At 39.1% G+C, this 21,809-nt stretch overlaps 1 protein-coding gene across 2 annotated transcripts in view; it reads right to left on the bottom strand.

Moving 5' to 3' along the window:
• The window catches only part of LOC128542540 (lisH domain-containing protein ARMC9), a 44,552-nt gene that overhangs the window by 16,655 nt on the left and 6,088 nt on the right, over positions 1-21,809 (bottom strand). Inside the window, exons 5-17 of one of the 2 annotated variants that reach the window (XM_053512429.1) lie at positions 21,468-21,623; positions 20,873-20,965; positions 20,515-20,539; positions 20,154-20,299; positions 19,740-19,838; positions 19,147-19,182; positions 13,051-13,085; positions 12,329-12,440; positions 11,382-11,474; positions 9,780-9,870; positions 9,116-9,239; positions 8,397-8,536; positions 7,719-7,795 (exon numbers count right to left, since the gene is read on the bottom strand). In XM_053512429.1, coding sequence (XP_053368404.1) covers positions 7,719-7,795; positions 8,397-8,536; positions 9,116-9,239; positions 9,780-9,870; positions 11,382-11,474; positions 12,329-12,440; positions 13,051-13,085; positions 19,147-19,182; positions 19,740-19,838; positions 20,154-20,299; positions 20,515-20,539; positions 20,873-20,965; positions 21,468-21,623 — 1,227 coding nt within the window. The remainder of the gene's footprint in view (positions 1-7,718; positions 7,796-8,396; positions 8,537-9,115; positions 9,240-9,779; positions 9,871-11,381; positions 11,475-12,328; positions 12,441-13,050; positions 13,086-19,146; positions 19,183-19,739; positions 19,839-20,153; positions 20,300-20,514; positions 20,540-20,872; positions 20,966-21,467; positions 21,624-21,809) is intronic. The other variant, XM_053512430.1, reaches the window with a different exon arrangement.

The following is a 21,809-nucleotide window of genomic DNA, read 5'->3' on the forward strand; positions in this document are numbered from 1 at the left end:
GCAAGTTTATTTGTATAGCACATTTCATACACAATGGGAATTCAATGTGCTTTACATAAAAGAGAAGAAAACAGTTATAAAAAGAAAAAAAAATAGCACTCAAACTTTTAAAAATATTTATATTTGATTTAAAATAAAAACAGTTTGAAGCAGTTAAAAAAAGGAAACCTAAAATACATTGCAGTCAGTTTAGACATAGCACAGTGCTTATTCAATAAACGCACAGCTGAACAGGTGAGTTTTAAGTCTCGATTTAAATGTGACTAATGTTTTAGCACATCTGATCCCTTTTGGAAGCTGGTTCCAACTGCGGGCAGCATAATGGCTAAACGCAGACTCCCCTTGTGTAAACCCTTGGTATTTCTAACAGATCACAATCTGAGTAGTCTGTTTACGGTCTGAGTCGGTTTATATTCAGTGAGCATATCTGCAGATGTTCTGGTTCTAGTCAGAATTCTGGCAGCAGCGTTCTGGATGAGCTGCAGCTGTCTAACGGTCTTCTTGGGAAGGCGGGTGAGGAGACCATTACAATAATCCACCCTGCTGGTGATAAAGGCATGGACAAGTTTCTCCAAGTCTTGATTGGAAACAAAACATCTAATTTTTTAAGTTTTTAAGTTGATAGTATGCTGATTTAGTTGACATGACTACTAAAACTAAGGTCTGTCTCCAGAATCTCCCCAAGATCCATGTTTTTTTTTTACTCCTAGAGTGAAGGTATGCATTTACCTTCAGAGCTTCATCTTTGTTTCCAAATGCAATGACCTCAGTTTTCTCCTTGTTTAACTGAAGAAAATTTTGGCAGATCCAACTGTTAATTTCATCTATGCATTGGCAGAGGGAGTCAATGGAAGGGTGTGCATGATCTGGCCAAATGTTCTTTGCCAGTAAAATAATTTCTCTGTCATACAGCACAGTTGTGCTTTTGGTGTCTCTCAGCTCACTAGAATGTTCTTTTAAAGCTCCCCCCCCTCTCTCTCATATGACAGACACAGACAGACACAGACAGACACAGACAGACACAGACAGAACGCTCTCTAAACATCTAAAACATTTTGAAATTTAATGCTTTAAGCATCAACATCTTTGGTAGTCAGTTCATAAAATAGAAATCAATGACCTTTCGCTTTTTGTTGCTTCATAATTCTCTTTGCAAACTCTTTTACTCCTTCAGTTATTAAAGGTAAATTTACCTGCTTGTGCCTTTAAAGAGCAACGTCACTGTGCATCTGAATCAACTTGACCCAAAAAGTTTATGTTGTTGAAATGGGAGGGAGTTAGAAAGTCAACAATGAGCAATATACGGGTTCATTGTTTTAGAAAGGCTTCTGTAAACTTCAGACCCTCTCACTGTTTGTTAACACCCAGCCAGTTTACACAATTACCACACATACACACCCAGTCGTAACGTACTTATTCAATAAAATTCCTTACAAAATGACTAAGATTCAGATTTGCTCTAAACAGGTTCACAAGTCTATACCGCTTAATCTTGTATACACGCTCATAGCCTATGCCAGGAAACATAAGGCATGAGGCGAGGTAAACCCTGCACAGAGTGCCAATCCACCACAGTCATTAGGTTCACTCATTACGGTTCAATTTTCACATTTTTTTAAAAATGTAATAATTTTAAGCAATCCAGTGTCTTCTTGTGCCAGTCCCAAGTCTGAATAAATGCAGTGGGTTGTGTCAGGAAGGGCATCCGACGTAAAACATTTGCCAAATCAATGATGCAAATCAAGAATATAATTTCCATACCGGATCGGTCATGGCCAGGGTTAACAACGACCGCCACTGGTGTTGTTGACCTACAGGGTGCCAGTGGAAATTGGGCTACTGTTGGTCGAGGAAGAAGAGGAGGAAGGCGTGTTCGAAAGCAAAGAGAGAAGAGGAAAGGCAAGAGTTTAGGAGTGATAGTAGGGACTTTGAATGTTGGGACCATAACAGGGAAGAGAAGAGAGTTGGTTGATATGATGCAGAGAAGGAAGGTGGATATACTATGTGTCCAGGAGACAAGGTGGAAAGGTAGCAAGGCCAGAAGCTTAGGATCAGAGTCCAAATTGTTTTACCATGGTGTGGATAGGAAAAGAAATGGAGTAGGAGTTATTCTGAAAGAGGAGTTTGTAAGGAATGTTCTAGAGGTGAAGAGAGTATCAGATAGGGTGATGAGTCTGAAGCTGGAAATTGAAGGGATAATGTTCAATGTTGTTAGTGGTTATGCCCCACAGGGAGGATGTGAGTTAAAAGAGAAGGAGAAATTCTGGAGTGAGTTAGATGAAGTGATGCAGAGCATCCCCAGAGGTGAGAGAGTGGTGATTGGTGCAAACTTCAATGGACATGTTGGAGAAAGGAAACAGAGGTGATGAAAATGTGATGGGCAGGTTTGGTCTTCAGGACAGGAATGTAGAAGGACAGATGCTGATGGACTTTGCAAAGAGGATGGAAATGGCAGTAGTAAATAATTTCTTCCAGAAGAGGCAGGAACATAGGGTGACATATAAGAGTGGAGGCAGGAAATGCAACCATGGGGGGGGGCGCATTTCTGTGTCTTCTTGTGCCAGTCCCAAGTCTGGATAAATGCAGAGGGTTGTGTCAGGAAGGGCATCCGACGTAAAACATTTGCCAAATCAATGATGCAAATCAAGAATATAATTCCCATACCGGATCGGTCGTGGCCCAGGTTAACAACGACCGCCACTGGTGCTGTTGACCTACAGGGTGCTGGTGGAAATTGGTAGGAAGGAAACAGAGGTGATGAAAATGTGATGGGCAGGTTTGGTCTTCAGGACAGGAATGTAGAAGGACAGGTGGTGGTGGACTTTGCAAAGAGGATGGAAATGGCAGCAGTAAATACTTTCTTCCAGAAGAGGCAGGAACATAGGGTGACATATAAGAGTGGAGGCAGAAGCACTCAGGTTGACTACATCTTGTGTCCTGAACCTGAAAGAGATCAGTGACTGCAAAGTGTTGGTAGGGGAGAGTGTGGCCAGACAACACAGAATGGTGGTGTGTAAAATAACTCTGGTGGTGAGGAAGGCGAAGAGGACAAAGGCAGAGCAGAGGACAAAGGGGTGGAAGCTGAGAAAGGAAGAATGTTGTGCAGTCTTTAGGGAGGAGTTGAGACAGGCTAGGGGTGGTCAGGAGGTGCTTTCAGTTGACTGGACAACTACAGCCAATGTGATCAGGGAGACAGGTAGGAGGGTACTTGGTGTTTCATCAGGTGAGGGGAAGTGGACAAGGAGACTTGGTGGTGGAATGAGGAAGTCCAGGAGTGTATACAGGGAAAGAGGCTAGCTAAGAAGAAGTGGGACACTGAGAGGACTGAAGAGAGTAGACAGGAGTACAGGGAGATGCAGAGTAAGGTGAAGGTAGAGGTGGCAAAGGCCAAACAAAGAGCATATGAGGACTTGTATGCTAGGCTAGACAGTATGGAGGGAGAGGGGGATCTGTACAGGTTGGCAAGGCAGAGAGATAGAGATGGGAAGGATGTGCAGCAGGTTAGAGTGATTAAAGATAGAGATGGAAATGTAGTGACAGATGCCAGGAGGGTGATGGGAAGATGGAAGGAGTACTTTAAGGAGTTGATGAATGAGGAAAACGAAAGAGAACAAAGAGTAGAAGAGGTGACTGTTGTGGAACAGGAAGTAGCAAATATTGGTAGAAGTGAGGTGAAAAGGGCGTTGAAGAGGATGAAGAGTGGAAAGGCTATTGGTCCTGATGACATACCTGTGGAGGTATGGAAGTGCTTAGGAGAGGTGGCAGTAGAGTTTTTGACTAGTTTGTTTAACAAGATCTTGGAGAGTGAGAGGATTCCAGAGGAATGGAGGAGAAGTGTATTGGTGCCAATTTTTAAGAACAAGGGGGATGTGCAAATCTGTGGCAATTATAGAGGTAAAGCTAATGAGCCAGACAATGAAGCTGTGGGAAAGAGTAGTGGAAGCTAGGTTAAGGGCAGTGGTGAGCATTTGTGAGCAGCAATATGGTTTTATGCCTAGAAAGAGTACATCAGATGCAGTATTTGCTTTGAGGATGCTGGCGGAGAAGTACAGAGAAGGTAACAGGGAGTTGCATTGTCTCTTTTTAGATTTAGAGAAAGCATATGACAGGGTGCCAAGAGAGGAGCTGTGGTATTGTATGAGGAAGTCTGGAGTGGCAGAGAAGTATGTTAGAGTGGTGCAGGACATGTATGAGAGCTGTAAGACAGTGGTAAGATGTGCTGTAGGTGTGACAGAAGAGTTTAAGGTGGAGGTGGGTCTGCATCAAGGATCGTCTCTAAGCCCCTTTTTGTTTGCTCTGGTGATGGACAGGATGACAGATGAGGTAAGACAGGAGTCCCCATGGGATATGATGTTTGCAGATAACATTGTGCTCTGTAGCGAGAGCAGGGAACAGGTGGAGGAAAATTTGGAGAGGTGGAGGTATGCTCTGGAAAGCAGAGGAATGAAGGTTAGCCGCAGCAAGACAGAATACATGTGTGAAAATGAGAGGGACCCAAGAGGATCGGTGAGGCTACAGAGAGCAGAGGTAAAGAAGGTGCAGAATTTTAAGTACTTAGGGTCAACGGTCCAGAGCAACGGAGAGTGTGGAAAGGAGGTGAAGAGGCGGGTACAGGCAGGTTGGAATGGGTGGAGAAAAGTGTCAGGTGTGTTGTGCGATAAAAGAGTATCAGCGAGAATGAAAGGAAAGGTGTACAGGACAGTGGTAAGACCAGCAATGCTCTACAGCTTAGAGACAGTGGCGCTGAAGAAAAGGAGGAGGCAGAGTTGGAGGTAGCAGAGCTGAAGATGTTGAGGTTCTCTTTGGGAGTGACAAGGATGGATAGGATCAAGAATGTGTTCATCAGAGGGACAACCCACGTTAGATGTTTTGGAGATAAAGTCAGAGAGGCCAGATTGAGGTGGTTTGGACATGTTCAGAGGAGAGATTGTGAATATATAGGTAGAAGGATGCTGAGGTTGAACCTGCCAGGCAGGAGGTCTAGAGGAAGGCCAAAGAGGCGATTTATGGATGCAGTGAGAGAGGACATGAAGTTAGTTGGTGTGAGAGAAGAGGATGCAGAGGATAGGGTTAGATGGAGGCAAATGATTCGCTGTGGCGACCCCTAAAAAGGAACAGCCGAAAGACAAAGAAGAAGAATGTGTGTTCTCAGGAGGAACTGTTATCTCTTTTAATTTATAGAAGTACACAGTCCTGTTCCTTTTCCAAGTATAACCACCCACATTACTGTATCGACACTTAGAAATGTCTAATTACAGATCCTCTAGATTTACAATAGGCAACAGACACTAGATCTATCTAGGGCTATAAGATTAAGAAGAAATTACCTTCATCAGCCAAGCTCCAGGGCAAATCCCAAATGGTTTCTACTTTGATATTTATACATGTCAGTTCAAGTTCACTAATCTGATTGGACAAGCTACAGTGGTGTGAAAAACTATTTGCCCCCTTCCTGATTTCTTCTTTTGCATGTTTGTCACACAAAATGTTTCTGATCATCAAACACATTTAACTATTAGTCAAAGATAACACAAGTAAACACAAAATGCAGTTTTTAAATGATGGTTATTATTATTTAGGGAGAAAAAAAATCCAAACCTACATGGCCCTGTGTGAAAAAGTAATTGCCCCCTGAACCTAATAACTGGTTGGGCCACCCTTAGCAGCAATAACTGCAATCAAGTGTTTGCGATAAGTCTTTAACAGCACTCTGGAGGAATTTTGGCCCACTTATCTTTGCAGAATTGTTGGAATTCAGCTTTATTTGAGGGTTTTCTAGCATGAACCGCCTTTTTAAGGTCATGCCACAACATCTCAATAAGATTCAGGTCAGGACTTTGACTAGGCCACTCCAAAGTCTTCATTTTGTTTTTCTTCAGCCATTCAGAGGTGGATTTGCTGGTGTGTTTTGGGTCAGTGTCCTGCTGCAGCACCCAAGATCGCTTCAGCTTGATTTGACGAACAGATGGCCGGACATTCTCCTTCAGGATTTTTTGGTAAACAGTAGAATTCATGGTTCCATCTATCACAGCAAGCCTTCCAGGTCCTGAAGCAGCAAAACAACCCAAGACCATTACACTACCACCACCATATTTTACTGTTGGTATGATGTTCTTTTTCTGAAATGCTGTGTTACTTTTACGCGAGATGTAACAGGACACGCACCTTCCAAAAAGTTCAACTTTTGTCTCGTCGGTCCACAAGGTATTTTCCCAAACGTCTTGGCAATCATTGAGATGTTTTTTAGCAAAATTGAGATGAGCCTTAATGTTCTTTTGGCTGAAAAGTGGTTTGCGCCTTGGAAATCTGCCATGCAGGCCGTTTTTGCCCAGTCTCTTTCTTATGGTGGAGTCGTGAACACTGACCTTAATTGAGGCAAGTAAGGCCTGCAGTTCTTTAGATGTTGTCCTGGGGTCTTTTGTGGCCTCTCGGATGAGTTGTCTCTGCGCTCTTGGGGTAATTTTGGTCGGCCAGCCACTCCTAAGAAGGTTCACCACTGTTCCATGTTTTTGCCATTTGTGGATAATGGCTCTCACTGTGAGAGCCATTATTTATTATTTGAAGTCCCAAAGCTTTAGAAATGGTTTTATAACCTTTACCAGACTGAAAGATCTCAATTACTTTTGTTCTCATTTGTTCCTAAATTTCTTTGGATCTTTGGTCTAGCTTTTGAGGTGCTTTTGGTTTACTTCTTGAAACAGGTGTGGCAGTAATCAGGCCTGGGGGTGACTACAGAAATTGAACTTAGGTGTGATAAACCACAGTTAAGTTATTTTTTAACAAGGGGGGCAATCACTTTTTCACACAGGGCCATGTAGATTTGGAGTTTTTTTTCTCCCTTAATAACGTAAACCTTCATTTAAAAACTGCATTTTGTGTTCAATTATGTTATCTTTGACTAATAGTTAACGGTTTTTGATGATCAGAAACATTTTGTGTGACAAACATGCAAAAGAATAAGAAATCAGGAAGGGGCAAATAGTTTTTCACACCACTGTACATTCCAAATGAACTGGATTGTAGGCATGAGTGACACAACCTATCTTACAGATGGCATCTTACACTTGGCATCTTACACTTGGCCTCTCCTCAATAGTTGACAGGAGTTCACAATAACAGACTACCTACTGGGGACTTCCAACTGTATCTGACTATTGACACAAATCTTAGGATAGTCATTGCGGACTTTACACAATAATCTGCACAATCACTGTAACAATCATGCGGAATTTCAGTGTATGGGAGAGGCATGTCTCTTTACTGATGGCAATAAAACTTGAGACTATAACTTGAAACTGAAGCTATAAGTTTTGCTTAAATTGCAAAATAGCAACATGATTGTGAGTGTGATATTGGTTTTATTCTTTGCTTTTATACCGCTTACATAGATAGAATTCAATACATACTGCTACTACAGAGAAACCATAAAAATTATTGGTTAGGGAAAACACATGGATGCAGTAAGTTGAACTTTCTAAAGATGCGAGAGATATTACTTAGGATGAAATTGTTTGATGTCACTTTAACATATATAAACCAAAAAACAAATGGGAGATTAACTGTTCCGGTTTATAAGTTGACAGAAAGGTTCACAAACATGCTGAGGTGTGGTTGTTTGAGACTGGGATCAAATGGTATGCAAAAAAGTTTTCATGAACAGGAAGTTTTAGTTTTCATGTAGGTCGCAGGATAAATAAAGACCATGTTCCTTAACATACCTCATGATTTTCGTGTCCTAACAAGTCAGTCAGAACCTTCAGTACAGGTTTGGCTTTTTCTGCACATTTCTTTTTTCCTATAAAATAATAGACATGCCTTTATATTTTGGTCTATAACAAAATAAATATAATTTATTTTTATTTACAAACAGATAGGTCACAAATTAAAGGAAAAATTGGTGATTCTGTTCTGCTGTGAATAAATGTCTTTATTTGTTGGAGCATGGTTCTTCCTTTGGATGATCACCTGTATACAATCATATAACATTTCTATCCTGATGTGCATGGTCTCTTCTATGCTGAATCTGCCAGAGTCGCATGACATGAGTGCTTAGAAAAATTAATAAATCAAATGCGATGATCTTTACCCCCGGAACAGCTTAACTAAACTGAATAACTGATTGATGTGCTCTGCACCTCCAACACCACACGAGGGAACATCTTATTGAAAGACAGCTCTTTATCCCTCTGGTACAATTCCAAAAATGTGTGAAGTAAATGAAGAGGAGCACATAAGCTGTCCTCAAGACTTGGGTTGGCTAAACATTTCAATAAAGCATTTTAGTTTCCTTTAATTTGTCACCTGTTTGTATGGTTGACCATGACAGAAGTGTTAAATCTCTGTTGCAAACATATTAGTGTGGTGAAATGTAATTAACGTATGTAATGAGTGTTTACCCTGAGTACGCAGACAAAGAGTCATCAGCAGAGTTACAGCGCACTCCACTGTGTAATCAGATAGCGAGTCTGCGTCCTGCAGCTCGTCAACCAACCATGTGACCAGTCCCAATCTGATCAGAGCAGACTGATGGACCCGTCTGCTCAAACACACATACACACACACACACCAGATACAGGACTACTGTAATAAATAATCGAGATAACAAGTAAGTGCATGAGACAATAAAATTCTGAGCGACAGGGTTGTGTGATGAAGTTACTCATACAATAATATTGTTTGGTTACAGTTAATTATCTTATAACAGAACAAACAAAGATGAACTATTTAATTTACATTTACATTTGGGCATTTGTCAGACGCTCTTATCCAGAGCGACTTACATATTTATATCATATTTAATTCCAATGTACCAATAAGTCCCCAAAAAAAAAAATTTGAGGAGTCTCCAGTGTCAGCACTCAGTAGTAATCAGAGGTAACGCTTTTCATTGTCCATCATGCTACATTATTTTCGACCCTATGAAAATGTGAATGGCGTTTATAGCTGCTGTAATGTAATTGAGAACAGGAGCTACCGTCTTTTGCTACTACATGACCTGATCTGTTTTGTCCTCAGTTTGGATTCTGTTTTACATGGACGTCGCACTGGATGAAAAAACATGAATGTGGATGTAAACTAAGAATGAAAACAAGTGGAAGTGCATGTGATGCATTACCTGACACTGAGTTTCTGCAGTGCCCCCAACACTTTCTCTCTGGTCACTGAATCCTTCCCCTCCAACTGCAAACATTCAACTAACAGCTTCAGCAGAGAAGAACACTGAGACAGATACACACGACCTAGACGGGGGGAAAAAAGACTTTGGATGTGCTTTATTTGGAAAGGGTTAAATCACAGCATTCCAAAAAGAAGATTCCACGTGCGCTATACTACACACTGTCTACTACATGATTTCTCTGTATCTACATTTTGTATTCTGTAATTAACTGAAACATAACAGCTAAGTGCTATCTATATCATTAACCCAAATGATTAACTTGTTTAGGTTTGAAGAGGAAAAACCTCAAAAACATGAGAAAAAAATTAAGCTTGTCAGAATTTCTGCTAATTACTCTTTATTCAATTTATATTTGTGGCATGTTCTACCCATAATGCACTGCAGTGAGTCAGTTTATAAATGTTTCATTCTAATGAGTGTGCAATAAAATAAAACAAATGTAATCTTATTAACCTGTGTGTTTAGTGCCTCTGTGTTAATCTTATATGACAAAATAATTTATTATCACTTATATCTACATTTAACTAATGTGCTTAAGTCATACTTTATTACCCAGAAATTCATAATTAAACAAACTAGCTGGCTCCTCTCTTATACTTACCCTCAGACAGAGAGGCAAAGGTGTTAAAGAGGCGAGCTGTGCACTGCCTCACTGTCTCATTCTTTGATTTGATCAGGTAAACCACAGATTTCTAAAAAGCAAAGCACAAAGGATTTGAAAAATCATCCTGATAAATCCTGACCTCATAAAAGTCACATGAAATATTATTAATATATACTTATCTTGTGTATAATTATAACATTTACAATTCACTTGTAAAATATATTTTAGAGTTTATTAAGCAATACAGTGAAACCTCGGATTGCGCGTAACGTGGTTTGCGAGTGTTCCGCAAGACGAGCAAATATTTTTAATAAATTCTGATTTAAAAAATGAGGTTTACGACTCTTGGCAACTCTTGGTTTACGAGTAACATGTATCATGCATGCGCTTCTCGTTTTGACGCCAAGCGTCACGCGATCACAACTGAGCCAACGATTTTACTCTCTCGTGCTGCGGAATTGTGGTTAAATTGTCTCCCCTGCTGGGTCTTAGTGCTCATCTCTTACTAGTATAATCAACATCCGCGCACGCGTGTACTCTTTACTACAACACTGTGACCATGTATGTATGTGTAAAACATATTTTATTTTGTGTTTGAAAGCAAATTTGTACAGCGCGTGTGTACTGTTTCTTATAACACACGAGTGTGCGCGCATGTAAAGCAAAAGAAAGTCTTATTAAAAGCTAAAAATCTATTTTCTCTCTCAATCTCTGTTTCAGTCTGTTATGTGCGTGCTTGCCCGTTTAGTGTGTATGTGTAGGTGTGTGTGTCACACAATTTCTCTCTCTGCCCTACACAGAAACACTGCTCTGTCACGATTCTTTCCAAAGGTAAAGTGCAGGAGTGTCATTAACAATAGTAGTGCCAAGTTTATTTTCCTTATACCACAGCATTATGACAATGATTAATAATTTTATTTATTTAGAGGTAAATTTAATATTGTAAAATATCTATGAAACAAGTTTCCCCTTAAACGTCCATTACAGCAGCTCTAAATATTGTCAAATCAGATATAAAACAATGTTGTTTCCTCATCAGCCTTTTTCTTCTCTCTTTTGAAATAAATAAGACTCTTTTTGTCTTATTTATCATGTTACAGAAAAACTGCAACGTGTTTTCAAAAGATGTTAGAAACCATACAGTTATACCATTCATACCTTTTACAAAGCACTGATGCTGAAGACCTTTTGTAAATGTTAAATAAATGTGTCCTTTTTCCTTTCTAAAATTTTTAGAAAAAAACGATTCTGTGGCGCATCCGCCATGTAAGTTTAAGTAAATGAATAAGCAGTGACTATAAAAATGATAAGGTATTAGAACAAGCACATTAATACCAGTATATAACCTGCACTTTCACAGCCGAACTGCTGTTGCAGAACATTAATCAACACCTGGCCAATCAGAAATACTTAATATATACATGTAAATACAGTGCATCTGGTACATATTCACAGTGCTTCACTTTTTCCACATTTTGCCATCTTTGTTTGAAATCTTTGCAAATTTACTAAAAATAAAAGTGTGTACAGAAATGTAAATATGGTTTATGGGTTGTAAATGTAAATGGTATCAGTGTTAAGAGGTGTTTGTTCTGTTACCTGTTTAGTGGTGTAGCAGTTTAACAAGTCATTACTGATGAATGCCTGTAGAACCGTGTCTCTCTGCTCACCCTGTATTGAGCGGGTCAGCCTCTGAAACAAAAAACACACAAACGCACCATCACCTACTATTAAAACACAAAGCTTACAGGTGTCTCACTCAGGGTATCTCACAAGGCTTAGTACTTGATTTCTTTCTCTCCAAACAAATAACCAATAAAGTATATAAGAATAGCCTCCTACTTAAGATGCATTGACTAATTCACAGAAGATCCATAAAATAATGACCACCTGTGTGGGGACCTACACATACACTGTAGCGCCAAAAGTATTCGCTCGCCAGTCTTTATGGACCTTACTTTGTGCACTGGTGCTAGTGAAAGGAACACTTAATGCTTTAGCATACCAAGACATTTTGGAAAACTTCATGCTCCCTCTCACTTTGTGAGAACAGTTTGGGGATGAGCCCTTCCTGTTCCAACATGACTGTGCACCAATACACAAAGCAAGGTCCATAAAGACATGGATGAGTCTTAACATCAACCCGATGAAACACCTTTGGGATGAATTAGAGAAGAGACTGTGAGCTAGGTCTTCTCGTCCAACATCAGAGTCTGACCTCACAAATGTGTTTCTGGAAGAAAAGTAAAAAAAACCAACCTATAAACACTCCTAAACCTTTTGGAAAGCCTTCCCAAAAAAGTTGAAGCTGCAAAGGGTCGGCCAACATCATATTAAACCTTATAGGTTAAGGATTGGATGTTTCTCAAGTTCATATGCATTTGAAGGCAGGCAAACGAATACTTTTGGCAATATAATGTATACACAAAGAAAAAGAAAGAAATTAGTTATTCTTTCTAAAGTATCTCTACAGTTTAACAGCCTTATAAAAACAATTTAATGCCAGAATTTGAGCTGTGTGTATGTGTATGTTTAAGCGTGTGTACCCAGCGTAGGGCCTGCAGAAGCAAAGCTTTCAATCTGTCGGATCCACTGATCAGATCCCTCTTCAGTTTCTCATAGTCCAGTGAGGGCAGCAGTGGGACGTCTTTACTCCTCCTAATGATAAACAGAGACAGAGGAGTCATAAAACCACAGCTCTAAAAGACAGAAAACCAAACTGCACTGAAAAACATTACAATAACTGTCATACCAAAGCAAAACTCTTAAAATCCCATAGAAATGTGAAAATAGTTTGAATGCGTCTATTATGAGATTGCTAGAAATTAAACATAAATGTTTTACATTTTCATAATCTTTTGTTAAACTTATTTTCAAAGAGAAAATGCTTAAAAGGAGAAAAACCATGATCGGACGCCAAGCATATTTCAAGCTTAAAATGAGTAACATACACTACCAATCAACAGTTTGTACACATCTAAATCAATGGCCTTTACTGATTTCTTTCAACATTGTAAAAAATAAAACTTGATATTGAGATGTGTCTGCTACTTATGCTTTGTAATGCTTTTAAAAAATCCAGTATTGTTCTAGTATATAGGAATAAATCTAAACATACTTGTACTGTATGTATTGATATAAGTTTATCATATATTTGGCTTATTCCTCTTAAAATATCATAATAATAAGTAAATGGAACTGTATTTAAAATATTTGTTCTTGCTAAAATGCCATGTTTTGTAGTAAGTTGCTGCAGGTTTTTACTTACTGTGCTGCAATGGATGCACGTAACATGGACGAGGCCTAAGACACACAGACAGAATGTTGGGTAATTAATGTAATATTAAAAGGTAACATGAGCATGTTTAGCTGTAGCAGGTCAGTAGATGTGCGCTTATATGGTTAGGGGTGCATGCAGAATTATGTCTTTAACAAACATGCCCATGCAGTAAGTCCATATACTAAAATTGGGTTAATCAGCATTCTGACATTTTTATTTTACAGCTCTCCATTTTCTTCTGCTATTTTAATTTGTCCGATATTTTTTTTTGGTTCTTTCTCCTCCTCCACCTTCTTTTCCTCTCATTCATTCTCTTAACCCTCCTTATTTAAATATCCTTCCTTTTTTCCCCTCTTATTTATTTTTTGTTTCTGTTTGATTCCTTGAATTTCCATCTACACTCTTTACCCGAGTGTCCAAGACATATGGCCTCAGGTCAGATGATATCATCACAAAAAATCTATCAATGACCTTCGGCCTAAGGTGCTCTGGTACCAAGTACACTTATGAGCATCCCCATGTTCGAACATGGTATTTGTTATGGACAATCCATGACTAGCACAGAAATACAATAACAAAACGCAGCTCTGGTTTAGACTAGGAAGGCCGTTCCTGCCAATCACGGCCGTCCAAGTATCTCCGCCCACATGTGCTTTGAAGTCTCAGAGCAAGACTATGGAATTCCCTTACTGGAGCCTGATGCAGTACTCCATTCAGAGTCGCCAAGATGGAAAAATACTCTGATGAGGGGGCTGTTTGGAGCATGAGCACAGACCACAGTGAGAGTTTTCCCCGCCCATGGTCCTCAGAGAGGCGACCCTCTTGTCTCCAACTCCAACGTCTGGGCACTCAGCCGGGGACTCGTGAGTATGCCCACACGCAACTGGCGCCACACACCCTGGGCAATTCTGAAGAAGAACAAAGTCCGACCCCTATCCAGGAGTATGGATCCAGAGCCACGGCTATGCATCAAGGTAAGCCCCATTAGTTCTAGCTGATAACTCCACCTCCCGCACAAGCTCCGGCTCCTTCTGCCACAGAAAAGTGACGTTCCACGTCCCCAGAGCCAGCTTCGGCCGCCTGGGTCTGGTCCGTCGAGGTCCTAGGCCTTCACTGCTACCCAAATAACAACGCACCAACCCCATCGGTTTCTCTCGCAGGTGGTGGGTCCACGAGGTGGGGGAGGAAAGGGGTCCACGTTGCTCTTTCGGGCTGTGCCCCGTGGCAGACCCGACCACCAGGCACTCGCTCCAGACATTGGCCCTGTGCTTCCTGCGGAGAGGGACACCTTGCTCCCTCCTCTTTTTTCATGTTTTTTTTTAAACCATACTTAGTATTGCCCCTTGCCTGAGACCACTTTGCCTTGGGAGACCCTACTAAGAGCACATGGCTCCAGACAATACCCCTCCCAGGTTCATGAGGGCACGCAAACCTCTAAGGTGATGGTTCTCAGAGAGGCCTTGAATTTCCATTTAATTTATTTTCTCGTACTTTACTTTTAACTAATTTATTTTTCTTTCTTTATTTAGTTTTCTCTTAATTGTTTTCTTTCCTGACATTAAATTTACCTTTCCTTTTGATTTAAAGTCCTCTGCTTTATATGACACTTACTGTTTCTTTCATCTCCTCTCACTTTCCTGTTTTGTTTCTCTCCTTTTAAATCCTTGTCACAGGGCATTATGTTGAAACACAATCCCATACAAAATGAGGTACAGGTACTAGAGTGAAAGGTCAGGGTTATTAGTGGTTTATTTGTGCTTGGTGGGACATTTATGCTCCATTTAATAGTAAAATGTAAAGGCTGACATGCCAAAGCTTTAGGCAAATATTAAATATGAGCGGGAGCTTTCCAGCTGACCTAATCCAAACATAATGTGCCTCTTTCAAGTGTTTTTCCAGTGTGCGCATGTTTAAGGTGTGTTTAAGGTCTGAATCTTAAAGGAAGGATTAGATATTCTATGAAACATGACGTCTGGTCAAACATAAAAATAAATGGGTACAAGGGAGACTCGGTGGCACACCAATCACAAAACTACGTCAACATCTCCACTTTTAATGCCAGATAATAAAAATGTACTTAACCTGATTTAATGCAATGATTAGACACACCCCAATGCAAACATATATATTTAAAAAGTAATACATTTATTATATATTAAACTTTAACAATTTAACTTTTATAAACTATTTTTTAACTTTTTAACATTTTAGTTTACACTTTAAATATAAGCAGGACAATACACTGCTGGCCAAAAAGAATAAATAAATAAATAATTAATTTGGATTTAAATGAGTATGTATTTTGATTGGATAATTAGTGCAGTAATTACTATGTTTTAGTAATTACTAATAATTTGCTGTTCTAGCAATTAATCTGCATTTAATCAACAATCATGTCCTATATGTATACTGTAAAAATAGGCAGTGTGAACCAAAAATTATATTTTAGTATTGTTAGGCTAAATAATTAATATACTGTTAATATTTCTATCAAGTAGGCTCAACTGTACAGCAAAACTACAAAAATGCAGACAGGATTTGATTTCTTGTTTAAAACATGCTGCAAATCATGTAAATAAAATAAAAAAGACGAAGAAATAGCATATATTAAATAAAATAGGCCTATCTCTCTGGAGCATGGAGTTTGCATGGATGTTCTCCCCGTGCTTGGGGTCCTCCCACATTCCAAAGATATGCACTTTAGGCTAATTGGCGTTCTCAAATTGACTCTAGTGTGTGAATAGGTGTGTGTATACGTGTGTGTGCCCTGTGATGGATTGGCACCCTGTCCAGGGTGTACCCTGCCCTGTGCCCCAAGTCCCCTGGAATAGGCTCCAAGTCCCCGCGACCCTGAATACAGGATAAAACGACATAGAAGATGAGTGAGTGAGTTTGTAGAACCAAGATTTAATATTTATAAAGGGGAATTGTACCAAACATTCTAAAAGTTATGTCCTATGTACAAAAAGTTGAATATAAATATGTGATGTAGCTCCAAAGCTTCTTCACTGTAAAAAAATTCAACTTGATAAATAATTAATATTATATTGTTGGCCTAACTTCGTACAGTTGTATTTGTTGAGACAACGGTAAGTTTGTCAGATTTAGTCTCCCCAGCCTGGTCTTCTTCTTCTTTGTCTTTCGGCTGTTCCCTTTCAGGGGTCGCCACAGCGAATCATATGCCTCCATCTAACCCTATCCTCTGCATCCTCTTCTCTCACACCAACTAACTTCATGTCCTCTCTCACTGCATCCTTAAATCGCCTCTTTGGTCTTCCTCTAGACCCCCTTCCTGCCAGTTCCAACCTTAGCATCCTTCTACCGATATATTCACTATCTCTCCTCTGAACATGTCCAAAACACCTCAATCTGGCCTCACTGACTTTATCTCCAAAACATGAAACATGGGTTGTCCCTCTGATTAACTCATTCTTGATCCTATCCATTCTTGTCACTTCCGAGGAGAACCTCAACATCTTCAGCTCTGCTACCTCCAACTCTGCCTCCTGCCTTTCCTTCAGTGCCACTGTCTCTAAGCCGTAGAGCATCGCTGGTCTCACCACTGTCCTGTACACCTTTCCTTTCATTCTCGCTGATACTCTTTTATCGCACAACACATCTGACACTTTTCTCCACCCATTCCAACCTGCCTGTACCCACCTCTTCACCTCCTTTCCACACTCCTCATTGCTCTGGACCGTTCACCCTAAGTACTTAAAGTCCTGCACCTTCTTTACCTCTGCTCCCTGAAGCCTCACCGTTCCTCTTGGGATCCTCTCATTTACACACATGTATTCCATCTTGCTGCGGCTAAACCTTTATTCCTCTGCTTTCCAGAGCGTACCTCCACCTCTCCAAATTTTCCTCCACCTGTTCCCTGCTCTCACTACAAAGCACAATGTCATCTGCAAACATCATAGTCCATGGAGACTCCTGTCGAACCTCATCTGTCAACCTGTCCATCACCAAAGCAAACAAAAAGGGGCTCAGAGCCGATCTTCGATGCAGACCCACCTTCACCTTGAACTCTTCTGTCACACCTACAGCACATCTCACCACGGTCTAACAGCTCTTATACATGTTCTAGTCTTCCCAGCCTGGTGCAGGTCTACAATTTTGTTTCTGGTGTCCTTTGACAGCTTTTTGGTCTTGGCCATAGTGCAGTTTGGAGTGTAACTGTGTGAGGTTGTGTCTTTTATACTGATAAGTTCAAATAGATGCCATTAATACAGGTAATAAATGGAGGACAGAGGAGCCTGTAGTTACAGGTATGTGAGAGCCAAAAATTTTGCATATACTTATTTTACCAAGAATTTACTAATTCATTCATTAAAAATCCTACAATGCGATTTTCTGGATTTTTTTTTCTTATTTCGTCTCTCATAGTTGAGGTATACCTTTGATGAAAATTATAAGCACCTCTTATCTTTTTAAGTAGGAGAACTTGCACAATTGGTGGCTGACTAAATACATTTTTGCCCCTCTGTATTATTGGATTGGAGAGACATGCTCCCCAAGTAGATTCACAAGTTGAGGAACAAACTCTTGTTGCCATAGACTATTAATTTAAAAATAATATAAATTGGGAGAAAAAAACTGTTCATTTTTGCTAATTTTTAAAAAATAGTTATGACCTGAAAGTAAATCAGTAAGAGACTGATAAGCAGCTGGTGTTATCCAGGTATTTTATTATAGGGCACATAATTTTTGAGTAATTTGAAACGAATAAGTTTTTTTAAGCAATGTTTGAGTGTTTTAATTGTTGGCATATTGTTAGGCCAACTTGTTTGTATAGAAAAACAATCACTTAAATCCGTGGTTCTCAAAGTGTGGGGCGCGCCCCAGTAGTGAGGAATACAGACATGACAGGTGGGGCGCAATGAACAGGAGGGAATTAGTGGAAAATAATAGGAAAGTACCTATTCTAATTCATGCTTTTCTTAATTGACAAAAAAGATCGGACACGCGAATATCAAATTAACTTTAGAGGCGTCACAAACCAGGTCAGTAGCGTACTGTACGTAGTGAGCATAATAACGTCAATGGATACATTTGTTACATGGACCACAAAAAAAGGCAGGCGATTCAGCATTATCAGCCTAATCAACCAAAAAGCCAGCCAAAAAGACAATATGATGAGGCCTATGTTGCGCTTGGATTCATGGTGGGGATGGTGGGGCAGAGGAGAGACCCGCATGTGTTTTGTGTCTTAAACCGCTGGCAGCAGACAGCATGAGACCCAAAAAAGTAGGAAGACACTTAGAAACAACACAACCCAGCCACGTTAATGAGCCACTCGACTTCTTTGGAAGAAAGCTCTAGATAAGTGACGAAGTAAGCCTGTTATAACAATTGCACGTGTATTTTATCTGTTTTAAACTTGGTGTTATTTGATCTTATTGATTCAGAAATTTATATTTCAATAAATAGTAAACTTGGCCGATTTCGTTATCATTTTGTTGACAAGTGGGGCTTGAAAATTCACTCACCCCCTTAAGTGGGGAATGACAGAAAATGTTTGAGAACCACTGACTTAAACCAACTACATCAATGGGCTACAATCGAAGGCAACTTACCTTTTTTGTGTAAATAAAAATTTGGGCCAAGTCATCCCTGGACAAATATAATAAACTGAGTCCACAAGCAATACAACTTGAGCTGACTTATCTCATGCAAATGTTTGAATTACAAGTAGAGTCAAATTTTACAAACTGGGTACACGTTGTTTTACCAGCAATGTGAAATATTTTGTTTGGCCAGAAAATATAAGTTGAATAAGCTGTGCAACTTGTTACTAAACTTTAAACTTGAGGCAGCTTTTTTTTAGGGTTAGAACAGGTTAAAAGGTAAATAATTGTAAATAAATGGTTATTCCACAGGACAAAGACAAACAAACATTCTTACACTGAACACAGACATTTCTACACTGAAAACAGACATTCATGTTACAGAAATGGAGGGAATGCAGAGACATGCTAATGGATGAGAGGATAAGTGTACAGGATGAGGACCACAGGGACAAGCACGATGCAAAATGGAGGGAAGATGGAGGAAAAAAGATATGAAGATACACCAGAAACTTACATAGCCATCATCATAAGGAGTCATAGAGTAATATCCCTTCTCACACACACACACACACACACACACACACACACACACACACACACACACACACACACACACAGGAAGAAGTGGATGAAGAAACACTAAGCACAGCAAACAGAACATGCCTAGTGTAATTTAAATGGTATACAATAGAACAACTGTTCGTCTTCCGCCAATTATTAACTTTGTGTCCACATAATACAATGTTCCTGGATCTATAAACTTTAGACATTTACGTTTTGGTACAATATTGAGTGGGAACCTGTAGCAATGCATACTGATATTACAAACAAAGCGCAGATGCAAAATGTGTATAGGTTGTTAGAGATGTATTACATTTATTTAAAAAAAACTGCCTAATTAATGATTATTTAACAATTTTTGATCCTAACTAACATCATGACAATTTTATACATATAAAGCATATATAATATAGAACAAACACTAACTACTTTAAACTGTTCTTTAAGCTTGAATCGTGTGTGTGTGTGTGTGTGTGTGTGTGTGTGTGTGTGTGTGTGTGTGTGTGCGCGCGTGTGTGTGTGAATGAGCGAGAGAGAGAGACTTACTGTTCCAGGCCGTGTAAAATCGATGCTCTGAGCAACACTCTGGCTCATGTGCCCACTGAAGAGGCGTACACCCACAGTCTGAAGATACTCAGGTGATATCTATTAAAATAAAATTAAAAACAAACATATTAATTAATCAAACCTTAGTTGGCTTTCATCATTTGTAAGCATGTTTCTGTAATAGGAGAATGTTTTTGCATTATCAGCATGAGCCAATCAGGTTTCAGCATGCAAATACTGTGACAAAAACATGACACCAGGTTTTTGGGAAAACAAACATTATTTTATACCAAATTAATTTCACTTTCATTACTACCGACACTAGGATACCAGCTGTTGTATTTGTTATTAAGCAAAATATACAGAAACAAAAGCTAGATGTAAAGTAATGAAAATAAAACAGATAATTCTTGCCATTTTCCCATTGACAGTAGCCTCAAGTGAGTCCACCAGTTCAGCCGTCACACTGATAAGGTTGTCATAATCAGCCTGGATCTTACTGAACTTCTTCATGTACGCAGAGGCCTTCTTCTCTGCTTCAGCTAGCTGCTTCATGTGCTCTATACACACACAGACACACACACTGTAATATGAAGCAGTAACAGAACAGTAAAAAACAGTAAAATGTTTATGTTAAAAATTATAAAATATTTCAGTAATGTAGCAGTGTGTTAATTGCAAAAAGAAAAAGAAATAGGTTTGTAAAATAATCAATACTAACCCACATTTTAAATAAAACTACACATTTGGATATAAACAATAAACAGACAATTACCTCTGTTGCCATTTGTGCTCTCTCTCTGTTTAGATAAAATTAAGGAAACATTAATGTCTTACAAAAGGTTTTATAAATAATTATATACAATATCTGCTTATTTTAAACATAGTAGATACACTGATCTAAGCATTTGTGAACTAGAACATCATTTTGTTGGGTTTTTGTCCAAAATATCAAAAACACTGTTGTGTTTGGAGGCACAGTTGGTGATGTGTTTGTCATTGGTTGGTTTAGGAGTGTAATGAGTCCCTAAAAGAACATGCAAGCAAAAATTTCCCAACATGTCAAAAACATGGCATGAGGAATGACATCATAAGTCATGTGACATGTTTTCAACATTTAACAAAAAGGATACATATAATATGAGTAGCCTTGGTGTAGCTGATGCTTTCAGTGTAGATACCAAAACCATTTCAAGCTTTTTTCTTAAATCTAGAGTCCAGGAGTCCTGAAAAAAAGCAAAAAAAAAAACAAAAACACACACACACACACACACACACACACCAAGAATTATAAAACATTAAAACTAATGTATGATCAACGCTAATTTTGTATCCTTTCTAATATTGTTGTACTTAGCATATTTAAAACAAAACAGGAGGCCTTTACCATCAAGTAACCTGTAGCACAGAAATCACAGATGCTTGATGTGAAATTTTCTCCTTACTAAATACATAGTGTACTACATACTGCATAATAGCGTGCAAGCTATTATTTCATACAGAGTAAAATAAAAATCAAGAAGAGCAGAGAAACTGAGTAAAACAAAGTGCACTAAATATTTAGCAGAGATTCAGCTACTTACTCCTTACATCAGTATAAAAGTAATTTGACTTCAGACCAAACAAGATCATAAAGTGGTATAGCTTTTTTATTAATTATAAGTGCATGCAATATATAGCGTGTTGATTGATGTGTAAGTGAGGAAGTGCAGCAAGGCAGATGATTACCTGAAAGATCTCCTTGAATGACGGATGTGTTACAGGATTGGGAACAAAAGGCAGAGCGTAAAATGGCAGGAACTCTGTAGTTTGGCTTAGCGCTGCACCTCTCGTCTCCAAGAAGTGTTTAAAATGACTCATCCGCTCATCAAATTCAGCTTTATCCTTTAAAGTAAAAAGAAAACTTCAGAATTACACACAGTCAGATTAACATGCCATGCAGTCATTTATTATTATTGATAAAAAACTTAGCTAAGCTATGCACATTTTATAATACACTAGTAACAACTCGTTTATATAGAACTGTATGGTTGACAGTGGCATAGAGTGGGGAAAAAGAAGGGAGGCAGA

Source organism: Clarias gariepinus, chromosome 15 (genome assembly GCF_024256425.1).
Source record: "Clarias gariepinus isolate MV-2021 ecotype Netherlands chromosome 15, CGAR_prim_01v2, whole genome shotgun sequence".
NCBI lineage: Eukaryota > Metazoa > Chordata > Actinopteri > Siluriformes > Clariidae > Clarias > Clarias gariepinus.